The 14,924-nt window shown below is 25.9% G+C and overlaps 3 protein-coding genes across 3 annotated transcripts; all 3 read left to right on the top strand.

The window, feature by feature from the left end:
- Positions 1-5,976: 5,976 nt before the first annotated feature.
- On the top strand, positions 5,977-6,912 carry PVX_115475 (variable surface protein Vir14, putative; the record flags this gene model as incomplete). Its single annotated transcript, XM_001616435.1, has 3 exons — positions 5,977-5,994; positions 6,153-6,792; positions 6,881-6,912. 3 exons carry the CDS (start codon positions 5,977-5,979, stop codon positions 6,910-6,912), a joined length of 690 nt encoding a protein of 229 aa, XP_001616485.1.
- Positions 6,913-11,727: 4,815 nt separating this feature from the next.
- On the top strand, positions 11,728-12,701 carry PVX_115480 (variable surface protein Vir21, putative; the record flags this gene model as incomplete). The annotated part of the gene is made up of 2 exons (XM_001616436.1): positions 11,728-11,769; positions 11,913-12,701. 2 exons carry the CDS (start codon positions 11,728-11,730, stop codon positions 12,699-12,701), a joined length of 831 nt encoding a protein of 276 aa, XP_001616486.1.
- Positions 12,702-13,708: 1,007 nt separating this feature from the next.
- Positions 13,709-14,617, top strand: PVX_115485 (variable surface protein Vir24-related; the record flags this gene model as incomplete). The annotated part of the gene is made up of 1 exon (XM_001616437.1): positions 13,709-14,617. One exon carries the CDS (start codon positions 13,709-13,711, stop codon positions 14,615-14,617), a length of 909 nt encoding a protein of 302 aa, XP_001616487.1.
- Positions 14,618-14,924: the final 307 nt, after the last annotated feature.

The raw sequence follows: 14,924 nt of genomic DNA, 5'->3' as shown, positions 1-14,924 counted from the left end.
ATCTTGCTAATCCTTGCTTCGCCAAAATTGTTCTAAAAAAAATTAATAGAAAAAAATATATGAGATGGAGCATTTTTGAAATACCTGGATTGTAGAGAAAACGCTGTTTGAAGATGTTTGGTGTTTATTTTGATAGGAATGCAAAATAGCACAAACGTGTGCACGGACACTTTTTAAAGTTAACTGCTATTTATTTCTAACCTCATTTGCATATTCACAACTATTCCATACTAAGAGGGAGAGTATAAACGACTTGGTGAAAAAGCAGAATAAATTATTCATTTTTCCTATACTCCGAATTTACTTAAATATGATGATGATAAGCTTTGGTAAGAAATCAAAATTTAACAGAATAATATGTTTCGATAATATTTGTTCAAAAATGAATTACGCTCACTTTGTTTACATAATTCTTATTTTCACAAATATTGAAACATTTTTTCAAGTTCGCCTTTTTTCAAATAAACTTAATTACACATGTACATATAAATATATATAGATACGTATACATAAATATATATATCTATATAGATATAAATACATATATAAAAAAAAATATATATCTATATGTATATAGATACATATAAAAATATATATATATATTTCTATATATAGCATAAATATGCAATGAAATATAATTTACCATAAAAGTAAAAAAAAAGAGATAAACTAATAATAATAAAAAATATATTCCTAGTTACTACTTTACACGAAATATAGATAAATAAGAAAATTAGCAAATTAAATTAATTTTTCACATTAAATGACTAATAAACAGTATTAAAAACGCCATTCAACAAAATAACAAATTAAAAAGAAAAGAAGAAAATAAAATAAATAAAAATATGTTGAAAAAAAAATTGTTTTTTGGTTCCACTGAGCTAGAAAAATAGATTTAAAATTGCTAAACAATATAAAATACATAGAATTATATTAATATTTTTTAGAAAAAAAAAATTATAGTAAAATTTATGGGATCTATAAAAAAAAAAGCAAAAAAAGACTAATTTTGTACTTAAAAAATCCATTTATTATTAAAAATAAAAATAAAAATATAACGAAGCAATTGAGAAAAACTACATTATTATCCCCGGTACTAAAATAACGCACAAAATAATTTTCAACGTTGTGGTAAAAAGTAACAAATAGAGGAGAAAAAGAAAAAAAAAATTAAACAACGATAAAACATTAGCGGTTATTTAATTTTCATGCATATTATAATAATGCAGTGTTACCTAAAAATATTTTTTTCTAAGCCAAAATAAAATGTAATATTATTTTTTTCCCCCTACTATATATTTATATATTGAAATAATAATAAATTCCCTATGACATTATTTTTTATTGTAACTTCTGCATTAGCGTGAGCTTAAAAAAATTATTAAAGATATTATAATCAAACTTAATCAATAAAGTCATCCCACAAAAATGTACATATGTTTACATAGCCAATTTTTTTTATAAATTTACATAAGTAGATGTGAAAAAAAAAAAAAAATTGTTTATTAAAGTGCGCATAATTCTAATTAAAATATTTTTATTTCATAGAATATGTTTTTATTTCGAAAAAGGAAAAAAATATTAAGTATCAAAATGAATGGGGAATAAGAGCGAATGATTTTAAAATTAATGAAAAAAATATAAATAGGAAAAAATGTAAAAAATGCGTCTTAGTGTTATAGTGAAGATTTTAAGAAACAAATTTATCACAACATTTAAACGAATTGGATAATATTATTTATTATTAACATTATAGTAAATGAAAGGGGGTCAAACCCCAATGTACCATTTTTTGAAAGAAATATTTGAAAAATTCTAATTCATTCTGTATTGGTAGTAAGCGTTTTTGCCATACTTTGAGAGTAATAAAAAATACTTACATATATACATTGTACTATTATTTAAGTGTTTTTTTTTAAAATGCGAAAACGTGAAAATGTGGATATTTAATGTGAATAATGCATAACAACACGCCGATCAAACAGAAACAGCATTTTTTTTTTTACAACGATGATATATATGCGTATTTATTATTTGGGAGCAAACTGTACAATTTAAGTAGATACCCATTTTTAATATTTCTTCGTTTAAATATATCATTATGTAAAAAAATAGAAGGAAAAAAATATTTCATATAGGTATAAAATAAAGTAAAAAGCGCTACTAATATTCACTAACATATTTTGTTCTAAAGTTGTGCCATGCTTTTGTAATATTTAAAAATTTTGCGCTCTCAAAAATTTTTTATGAACTTTGTTCTTTCTTTTACATAAAATTTGAATTGCATATTTTTCGTACATTTTAAGAAAAAATAATTGTAAAATTTTAGAAGAACGCTAAGTATTTATTATGTTGAAGTTTTTATTGCGTTCGCTTAGTTAAGGGCGCTCCCCTACATTATGTTCGTGGGCACCTTGCAAAAATTTTGTGGTAAGGACGTGTATATTTGTTTACCCCCTTGATGGAGGCAATAAATCATAAAATGGGTATTTACCGCCTGTCTACTCTTCGTCCTTTTGACTTTTTACAACTAGGATAAGATATATATATTGTATAAATGTATAATTCTTTTGCATTCTCGATTATGTAATGTATAATTTCCCTAACCACATCTGCGGGTAGGTGAATAACTTGTAAATTACCCAAAAAGTTAATAATTCCCTTTTGGTTGTAGCTCTGTGACACAGAACCATGAGGGTGAAAGCAGCGCAAATCAAAATGTTACATGTTGTGAGGTTAATGAAAAATCGATGAGCGTGGGCACTTTATTCGAGTATACCTTTGTTCTGTTATGCCTCGCTTTTCCGCAAAAACATTTCCTTTTTGAATTGCATCTTTGTTCCCATTTTAGCATAGTAAAAAAAATGATATAAAACGTGAAAATAAAAAAATAAGAGATAAAAAATAAAAACCCACGGAATTTATTTTCGCCTTAGCCACCATTTATCGTGAAAAAAAAAGCATTTCATATATGCACAAATTATTTACAATTCATTTGATATCTTTCTCCTGATCTTGCTTTATGAAGCTTTAAAAATTACAACATGAATATGTTGTAGAACAGTTGTTGTGTTCCTTGTTTGGTGCTACTTCCCTGCAGGGGGTCAAAATGTCTCGCCCAAAGAATGTTAGTAAAGAAGGCAAACGAATTGTTTAACACTTAATTAGATAAACATATATATATATATATATATATACATTTGCTATATCATTATTTTGCGGATGCACTATGAAATGAAAAGAGACACAAGGGGTAATTAAAGAAGATAGGTGAAGCAAGCAGTATTAGCTGAATGCTTCACTTCTTAACCATTTTAGACATTTATAAAATGCAAATAAGCATTTTATTTTATAAATATATTTTGGATGTAACAATTTTTAATCTCAATTTTGTGCTTGATTTTCTGTCACAATAAATATATTCCTTAACCTTTTCACCGTTGTACATCCGTTTTGGGAACAAAAATTGGGGCCGAAACAATGGGAGAAAGATTTAAAAACAACACCTTTGTTTTCTAGCTGCGTATAATATGTTCATGTAGTAAAAATTTAGGCATTTTATATTTATATTATTCTGTTTGTTTTTTCTTTTTCGTTGTGATACATAATGATTCACCTCGTGGAAAGCGTTATAGCATATACATATTATAGTGCTAAAAATGTTGCCATAACGGTTAGGTAAAATCATAAGGAGAGCGCTACACTAATTATACCACCTCGCTAACATGATGAGAAAGGCTGTCATTTGATAAAATTGCTGAGGCTTTATAGCAAACGTATTATAAAATGATCATAAAGACAGTTTATCATGAGGGAAAAGGTAAAATAGCGAAATAGGATAATGAAAAATATGGACGTTAATATAATTACGATGAGATATTCAATTTAAGTAAATTTCAAAAAGGTTGGAGTTTTCTCTTTTTTCATTAACTTATTATTAATTGTAAAATGTAGATTAATAATTGGCGACAATACTTGTGAACCCAAAAGGGGATATGTTGAATACATAAATGATGAACGCAGAATGATTGATGTGATATGTCGTTACATCAAAAAGTATGCTTAACTAAAATGATTCTTAACCGTTCAATTATTATTTATATGAGGTTCATTTTTACAATGGTTAAGTAATGCAAGTTATGTTTGCATATCCATTAATTAATCATTAAAGGTTTATTATTTTTTTTTTTCCCTGGCATTATTATGAAGGAATTAAAACAATCCAGGTAAATATATAACAAATGGAAGGATACGATGGGTGCCCATAAAATGTATACTTAAACGTAGTTCTAGCCGAATAAAGAGGTTTTGCGAAAATGATAGGAAAATGTGAAATATCATTCATTATTTTGTTTTTTTTTAGGGCGCTTTTCTCCCTATAACTATAATTGTCTATTTAATAATGCAATAAAATAATGTTGTATTGCTGTGCTTATCCGTCCAGGCATTAACACTACTATATGTATTACTATAGTATGAGCTTAATATGTTAAATAATAAAAATACATTAGAAAAATGGGAAAGTGTGGGCAGTTTGTAACGTTTTATTGTAGATTTAGGAAAAGAACTGTTTTTCTCATAGTACTAATTCACTTAAATATGAATAGATTTCTTTTGTATGTAAATTAAAACTTAATAATTTTTTTTTTGTTAATATTTGGATCCTTTTATTTTACACGAAAGGAATAAATAGCATAAAACGTATAATATATAACTATTAAGGCGCACAGTTTGGATTATTTTTTTAAAAAATTTATTCTTGTGCTTAAAAGTCATGTTAACAATATATTTTCCACTTGTTAGTCAACTCGATTATTATTTTTTTAAAAGAATTTTTAAATTTCATCATTATGTCAAAAATTTTCATAAATTCATATAATTCTCAATTGTCGGATGGATTATATATATAAGTATAGGCTATAAAAATTGCGTCTTCCTTTTTGTACATAAAATAATAAAATTAAATTTTAAGAAATGATGGCAATTCAATAATTTAGTCTGTTAACAAGTTAGACATTTAATAAATTATTCAAAATGTAATAAAAATTTATGAGACTTTTATGTGTTAAGATGCTAAAATGTTGAATTCTGTACATGCAGGAAAATTTCTAAAAATGTATAGTATGGAAAATATAATTAAGAAAAAATAGGCCCAAAGCATAGTTTTTTTACTATATATGTAATTACCGAGATGTATGTTACTGCTTGATATATATTTTTTATCATTATTCGTTTTTTTATTCGCTTAACAGAGGACATGTTTTATGATTTTTCTTGTATCACCATTTTGTGCTTAAATTAACTTTTTAAAAATTTTTTTTCTATTTAAAGGAAGTAACAAATATATTTACATGCAAATTTTTAGGTTTCATTCTAAATATGGGCTGCGCATAATCAGAAAGATTATTTTGGTGAAAATAAGAAAAAAATTGTAGACGTACTTAATAATATATATATTATTACTACTGCATTTACAAAATGGATCTCGATACCTTTTTTTTGGATTATGAAAAATCAGAATTGTTTGCAACCAAGAATATCTTGAAAATAACAACCAACTTTTTTTATTCTGTTTGCTTAGCGTTAATCATACCCATTTAAGTAACCGCTTTAAAAATGAATTCATAAATATTTGAATAATCGTTTTTTTTAATTCATTTTTGGTAATTTTTTAGTTTTTTAAATATTATAATTGGACCCTCCGTGTTACTTATATTATTTGTCTATTATATAATTGCTTTACGGTTTTAATGAATTATTCAAATGAGCGAAAGTTACGCAAAATAATTTTTGTTATTGGGAATTCGTAATTTGTTTGAATTAAAAAATTAGTAATAATTCATGAAAAAGGAAAAATATAAAGTTTTTTTTTTTTTTTTTTTTTTCCTGTATAAAAAAAAAATAATTGTTAAATGCCAGAGATCGTTATTTTTTATGTAATTCATAAGTTTCTGTATGTAAGGAAAGCAACCATAAATGGAAGAAGAGGATTTGGTATGTTTTAATAGTTCTTTTGAGCAACCTTTTAGGTGTCCTTTGCTTTACTGTTTGGTTAATGATCAAAAGTGATGACTTATTTTTCTAAATATACATATATATGTATACACATATATTTGTACATGAATATATTTCATTTTTCCTTCATCTTAAAGGACTCGAAATATGAGAACGTGCCCTCACAGATATTTTACAAAGAACTGAATGCTGAATTGAAGGACAGGGTTAATACACAATGGGAAAAGTTAAAAGATTTAATAGAAGAACAACCTTTACTTAAAGATGTTTGCGACAAACTTGAAAAAAATTTAAAATCCTTAAACGCTAATCCTCAGTCAGAGATGTTAAGTAAGAAGCATTGTTATGATATAAATTACTGGTTATTTGATAATGTACATAACAAGCTTAATATTAAAGAGGAGGACCCTCTTTTTTATAACATTATCGATAGTGTCCATAGTGTATGGAGAGATATAAATGAGAGTTTGCCAGATAAGACTCATATATGTAAACCAGATTCAACGTTAATGGACATGCCTGTTTTGAAGGAATTTAAGCATTTGTTTGATTTTATTGAAAACTTTGCGTTTTTTAAAGCAGAAGCTTTTAAGGATACTCCCAAGGCATGCACGAAATATTTTAAATACCTTGAACGTAGTGTCCAAATATATTATGCAAGGGAGATCTTTTGTACTAACCCAGAAAGTAATATGTGCAATAGATATATTGATAACTACAAATCTTATAATCCAAAAAATGTTAGAGAAGAATTAAACGTGTCTAAACTTATTATGGGTTTGGTTTGGTATCAATGTTACAGAGATGTTGTAAGTTTATTTAGAGCTGTAAAAAAACAGCCTTACCGTTTAGAAGTAAAATTCAGAACTGTCCAAGGGGATGTTGGAACAACTGTAGTGGTTCCTGATGCGATAAAAGAGTTCTTTCGTGCAGTTTATTCTGTCTTGAAACATATATATGGTATTGTGTATTTTTTGATATTTCTGCCCGTTCTTTTTATTTTGGGTCCATATGTCTTTTTTTTATTAATATACAAGGTAAGTACATGCGTTCCTTTTGAAAACGCATACACTTGACTTCAATAATAGCAGTGCATTATTTTTATAAATTAGCTATTTTAAAAATTAAGCGCTGTTTCTTTTTTGTCATTATCATTATGTCCATTTTAAACATTTTTTTTTTTTTTTTTGTATCAGTTTACTCCACTCGGAAGACAAATGTTACGTGCCCGAGCACTACTAAAGAAAAAATTGAAAACCAACATTAGTTATGAGGACATCATATTGCTAAATGGAAGTTCCGAATCTATTTTTAGTGGTAGTTCATCGGATAGCTCATATATTGTAGGATACCAAGCTTCTTCCCAGAGTAGTTCAGGATAGATTTACACAGAAGATTCATTCAGATTTCACCAAGTAGAGTCAGATAAAAAGGATAATCAGGTTTTTCGATTATTTCCATAAATAAGTAAATAAAAAGTGTTTAATAAAAAGGGATATTGTTAAAAAAAAAAAAAACAATGCTCAATGTTGAGGATACATCACACTAGTGTGCTGTGTCGTAACGCCGTTCTTCATAAAGGAATTCTATTCAAAATAGACATTTCATAAAAAAAATCAATACGATTTAGCGATAGTTAATTGTGAAAAATAATAAGTTAGCTTCGGGAGAACTGAAATTTGGAAAGATAGCTTGCATAATTGAAAATCCAGAAGACGTATAACCCAGAGTGGAGTCATATATAAGTGAGTTATATAATTATCACTTTTACTTATTAACACATAGAGGTGTACATATCACTGTCCTGATGATAGCTTCATAAAAAAGGTAGTAATAAAAAAAATGTGGAAGGTACTTAACGGGGGTGGTGTACACGAATTTTGTGCACGACTTTTTATCACTGGTGGTGAGAAAGTTAAAAATGCACATGAAAATGATTATTGAAGCTCATTCGCACTACATTAACACTTTTAAATAAGTATTAAATAGCTAAATTAGTAAGTTGAGGGAAGGTGCTGTAAAAGATTTAAAGCCCGTAAAATATATGAAGATTCATGCCAATGAGGGAGACACAGACAAGTACATAAAAAAGTATTTTCCTCATTTGCGAATGTTTGATGAAATACATTATAAAGGGTTGTTATCATCTATACATTTATGACATGAGGAGAAATTAGTATACATTTGTATGCGAAGTAATTCCTATTATCGCTATATAAATATACATCCTCTTCTATATGCATGTTTGCGAGCCTTTACATGTTTTAATCCAACTGGTTTGATTAGCCATGGAAAAATAGAAGAATTGTAAGAATGCGGTAGTATCATCACATTTTATTAGTAACATCAAATGAAGGAAGAATAGGCCCCAAGAAATTTTTTTTTTCCTGGAATGTATGCCAAAAGAGTAGTGTAAAAATTATCCTTCACTACTTTGCCATACATTTTTGATTATACCCTTTAATTGGCCTAATTTGTATTGGAAAAAAAAAGAGCAAAATATCGAAGACACAAATAGATTGCTCAGCATGATATAAAACTACACTTTGTAGTTATTTGAAAATCCGCTATATAAAAAAAAAGGAAAAAACCTTTTTGAATATTTGTTATTATACTTTTGAATATACTAAAAAGGTTTTATCGATTATTATTAATCGATAACTTGTTATTTGTTATATTAGAAGTATATGAGTATTTCTCTCATCTCTTTTTAAATTGTTTATGTGTGCGTTTGACTTTTTTTTTGGTTGTTTTTTTTTAAAAAAAACTATTTGTCTTTTGGACACATTTAAATATATTATTAATAGCGAAACTGTTGAATGTTACACAATGATAGTTGTTGTAATGTAGAACAGAATGAAGCGATTAATTTAGCATAAACGGAGGATCGAAATGAGAGATGACTGATAAATCGTCTATCCTCAGCGTTTGTGAACAGACGTTTTGTTAATTATGCCCTTTTGAGAGTTATCTCCAGTTAGCTCATAAAATGAGTTGCAAGGAGGTGTATCTCGACATGTGGAAAAATAAAATTATATGATGGTGATAAAAAGTGCTAATATGTATTACAAGGGGTTATTAAAAGAAAGATTTGTGACGATTACGTTGGTAAGAAGTGCACAAATGGAGATTAAACTTCTTCGCTTAAGGGTGATGCCTTAAGCATAGCACATTAATTTGTATTTTACAATATTGTGTTATTCCCATTTTGCATACATTTCTACGCAAAATGGTGAATGTATAGCTGGCATGCTTGATTTAATAAATGGCTCAATATTTCTAGGAATAAAGTGAATGAAAAATTAACAAAATGTGTGTTATAATGAAAAGCAGAACGCAGGTAAAAAAAAGAGAATTGCGTTCCTGTAAAATTATTTCGAAACTGTAAAATGTTTACGTTTTTATGGACACTTAAGGGGATAATAAACATTGGGAGCAGTATCTTCTGCGTTAACGGCTTGTAGAAGCTACGTTTTTTTGATGTCAACTATCTGTTATCCGCCTATCACAAACTGATAACGAAAAGGAAGTACATAATTATTTTTCCAATATAGGTAATTATTAAACATTTGAATTTTATTTAACAGTTGTCACGATATATGTCATGTAATGGGTAAAATACATTTCCGACAGTTTTAAAAAAAAACTTTTTTGTGAGCCAAGTGTGTTATGATGGCTATATATTTACATCTATTTTGTGATAATATGTATAAAAAATTAAAAAAAAATAAAATGAAAAAATTTCTTCTAAAATTAGAAGAGACACTAAATGAAGTACTCTATTTATGATAAAAAATGAACAAGACTTTCTAGCATTTTTTTATGAGGAATTATAAACAAATGTAGATCATAACTTAAAATTATTACAAAAGCTGTTAAAGGATTCTATTTTTAACTCATGATAAAACAAAATATGATTGATTTAATCTCACTTAATACACTGGGTGGTTGCTCATAAATGCTGTTCAAACATTTTATGTTGTAACTAATAAAAAGTTTATTTACACTTATTGTAAAAAAATGGTGAATAACGAATAAATAAAAGTTAATATTTTTTTAAACTGAAAATTTTAATGTTGGCATAGCGCGTGGACAACTCTCCATTTTCATATATTCATTTTTGAAAATAGTTGAAATGTGCATTTTCTTGTGGAAAAATAGAAAACGTTAAACACGTATACTTAATATGTAATATGATTTACCTATTTAAACAAAATTAAAGAGAAGAGTGTTACGCTACCAAATTAGTGTATTATAGAACAGTTCACTAGAGCAAAAAATGAAAATATTTTAAATTTATTTCGTTATACGTATAAATTCTTAGAGCGAAGGAGAACTCATCAGACATCGTAACAGTTAACTGTCAATTTTATGAATATATTTTTAAACAATCAACCATATTAATGTCGAAAATTATTGGATGCTGTATATATTTTGTTACATATACATATCGCACGTTTAACGAATTTTATAGGAGAAACATGATTATGAGGAACTTTAGGTAATTCTTTTTGCATCCACCCCCTTTTTGATACAACGCTTTATTTATTTTCCATGAAGGTTGCATTGAATAAAAATCTAAATTAACAGAATATTAAGGAAAATAAAAAAATATACAACATGGTAACATTATTTATCATAAATACTTAAGTGCCTATGTTAAATTAAATAAAAATAATAAATATATATTTGTTAAACAGTGTGAACAAAACCAATTATTTTTCCATGGAGAAATAACATTTGTTTTGTCAGTGCCATAGAAATAATGCCCCTAGCAACTTTTTTTCCTTTGAAAAATATTTATAATGATTTTTTCCTATATGTTTTTTTTTAGAATAGTTAATGTTTTCTTCTTTTTTTTTGGTAAATATATATTTTATAAACCAAAATATTTCCAACATTTTATGTAACAATATTTTTCATTTGGAACACAAGAGCGTTTTAATTTATCGGCACAGTTAGAGAAAAAGCAGAAATAGAAATAGCAGTGGTTATGAGTATTAGATGTAGACGATTTTTATAAGAATAACTTTATAAGCTATTTTTTTTTGTGATATGAATATTTCGTATAATAAAAAATAATTATCTTAAAATGATTATGTTAGTTATTTAATAATTTGTATATACAACCATTTATCCTTATTATATGTTTACTCTTTCTATCATGATGCAATTGCCTTCGATTGCATCCTAAAAAGAAAGAGAAAAACAATAAAAATGTTGTAATTATATAACACAAAATAAAATTATCATTTTTGCATTTGTTTGGATTTTATTTTTTTTATGTATAATAAATGTTTTAAAGATCAAAACTAGCTAGTAAACAGTTAGTTCCATTCGAATTACAAATTATGCTTGTGTGAACGGGAATATATTTTTCTATGTACATTATTAATAAAACGATGTAATATGTCTAAATGATCAAATATCATGATAAGTTTTAGTATATAAGTTCAAATCATGCCTACAACATGAGTGTCAAAATGAAAACTGAACTCATTTGTATTTATAAAAAGGCTCCCTATATGAGATTAATGATATTTACATCATTTTATCTTAATACATTTTTAATGTAAAAATAATAGGATGAAGTTTTTATCTAGCTTCATAGTTTTATTAAAGCAAAATATAAAATATAAGTAGACAACTCATTGGTATTTACATTTATGAATGGTTATATAATCACCAACTTAATTATTTCACTTATTTAAAATGTCTGAAGATGTGATAGAGTATGAAAAATTAATTGATAAGGTATGTTTTAACTGTTTACCGAAGTTATTACTTCTACCTTTTGCTCGTACTGTTTTATTTCATCCAAGATGAGATGTGAGTTATACTAATCACAAGAAACACTTATGCCTTTTTTTTATTTTAATACACGTTTTTATTTTTAGGATAGCATTTTAAGTAAAAATGACTTATTTAATTTTTATAAAAAATTTAATAGTGATTGCGAAAAATTTAATCATGAGGTCTTTTGTAAAAATGATTTATATAATGATGTGGCGAAAAAAAATGTAAAAGATATTCTTAGAAAGCTAATGAGAAATGTGAATAAACTATCAGAGGACAACAGCGAAGATTATAATAACATTGATAAAGGTAATTATATTAATAAACGTTGTATATATTTAAAGTATTGGTTGTATGATATAATATTAGCTAATAAAATTGATGAATCTAATATTAGTAGGCTTTTCCATGAATTATCCCAAAATAAAGGCAAGGTTACTAGTATAGATAAAAAGTGCGAATTTTATGCTTTGAAATCGAGAGAAATTAAAGATATAAAAAAACTATATGATTATTTTGTATACTTTGATGGATATAAATTTGTGAAAAATATTATAAATGAAAAAATATTCAATAATACATATCTCGATTATCTAAAAGGAGCTATTGATGTATATGAAAAATCAGAAATTGAGTGTTCTAAAAATGAGAATACGAGAGAATATTGTAGTGAATTTGATGAATACATTAAACGTTTCATTGATAAAAGTGTATTATACTCATTAGCAGAAAAAATTAGTAGCGAAGACGTAGTTACACTAATAGAGAAAACACTTGAACCTAAGAGTTCATTATTAAAACCATCTGTTCAAGGAGTTCTAGAAAAAAGGGTAACAACTAAATATTTTCTAAAGAAAATAATGAAATATAACATTTATATTTTCTATTAAAAAATAAATGTTTTGCGTCTTATTTTTCGCAGATGTTATCTTACATAGAAGCAAAGTAATATTTCTTTGGAGATAATTCATTTTAGTAATTTTATGTATTATTTTATTTATTTCAATTTTTTAGGATATCTTTTTGAAGGAATTTCCGCTAAAAATTTTTTTTGAATCATTAAATTTTGCTTATAGTGATAATAGTAATTCTTTTATTTGTAATTCTCTTTTAAAAGATAAACGTAATAGAAGCATTAACATGTACAAATATTGTAATATTCTTAATGTAATATTGCATAACTGGGATCATATATTGAAAACATTTAAATCAATAATTAATAAAAAAAAATGTTGTGAATACTTGAACTACTGGTTACACAGTAAACTACAGGATAATAAATATCGCTCTGAAGATATTAAATTTATTTATGTTGCATGGGATTGGATTAATAGAACAATTCCGGGGGATAATCATTGTGAGCATAAAAATTTTAATGTCAATGGAAAAGATTTTAAAAAGAAATTGGAGTTATATATATTTTTAGAATTTTATGATTATATAAAGGAGAAATTGGGTAATGTAGATCCTGATGAAAATGATAAATATTGTGATTATATAAAGGATGGTTTCGATTTATACTATAATATGAAATCTGAAGCTATACGTCAGACAAATCGAGTTTATAATGATGAATTATTTGCTTTTGAAAAAAAATTTGATAATACTAAGTTATGTGACTTGGCGCAAAAATGCCCTTATAGATGTTTAGGCTTAATTTTTGACACAAAGAATAAAACATTGTGCCCGTTACAACAAGAACAATCAAATGATATTAAAAGAGAAACATTAGAGGTTCTTGAAAAAACAAAAGAGTTTAGTGTAAGTGTGTATCTAAAAAAAATAAATTAAAAAATATATTTATTTTTGTTATTTAAATAATTTCTATAATTCATTATTAGGATATTACTTAATTGATCAATTATATAGGTGTTTTCTTCTTACAATAAGCATTTAAATGTGTAATTTTTTTTATTCCATTAATTCTCAGGAAAATATTTTACAAAAGTTCTCTGAATATCAAATATATGAAGAATTCAGTAGTAAGGATAATTGTTATAAATATTGCAATCACTGTAAAAATATTTATATTTTTGAAAAAGAATATCCAGGGATTAGTGATTTTTCTAGATTGTTAGTAAGAAATTTATACGAAATAAAGAATAAGAATGCTGGGAAAAATCGTTGTGGATATTTATACTATTGGATATATGAGAATGCATGGAGGGTGTTTGGTGATAATTGGAATAAAATACATGGAAAAGTGCCTATCGATAGGCTTTTCAATATAGGTTATGAAATTATTAACGAATTAAAAATTAATGAATGTTTCTATGAATATGATACTGAAATTAGTTTAGAAGAATGGAGAGAAAAAAAAGATTTGCATGATTATTTTAATAATTATAAAAGTATTAAAGAAAAGATTATGTCTGACAAAATAGAAAATCAAAAGTATTGTAAATACTTTATTTATATTAAAAAATTATATAAAAAATATATAATGAAATGCTGTAAATATTACGATCATTATAGCTATATGAATACCTGTTCTGATTATTTTGAATGTGATAGAACATATTATCCGAATAATTTCTTATGTAGTTTAAATTGCAAAATGGACGAATTATCTCATGACTCAAATAAAGCAGTTAAAAATATAAGAATTGAAGAACAAAAGGATAGTGCGAACTTTAATTCAGAAATTAGCACAAAATCATTGGACAGCGCTAGCACACAAGACTCTCAAGAATCTATATTTAATGAATTAATGAAGGATCCTTTCTATATTTCCTCTTTAGGCGGTTTTACACTTTTGGGTACTTTTATGTTTTTTTTCCTATTTTACAAGGTAAAAAGTTTTTAATTTTTCAGTATAAATATTTCATAATAATATTTATCATATTTTATTTTTCAAAAAAATCAATATAAAATATTTTTTGTGTTTTTTACTTTTATATTAGTTCACTCCTCTAGGAGCCCGATTGAATAAAACGTCATCAAGGGGAAAAGAAAAAATATACAATGTTACTAAAGAACAAAGAAAAAAAATCATATACAACAATTCAGAAAATCAAAATATAAATATTCCGAAAGGGCGCGTACGAATAGCTTATCAGTCTTCGTGAATTTCGCTGTAACATTATGTTGCGTATAGTATCAAATTACTTAGA

Source organism: Plasmodium vivax, chromosome 11, assembly GCF_000002415.2.
Source record: "Plasmodium vivax chromosome 11, whole genome shotgun sequence".
Classification (NCBI taxonomy): domain Eukaryota; phylum Apicomplexa; class Aconoidasida; order Haemosporida; family Plasmodiidae; genus Plasmodium; species Plasmodium vivax.
The sequence above is the reverse complement of the archived record's forward strand: the minus strand, read 5'-3'. Positions and strand labels throughout refer to the sequence as shown.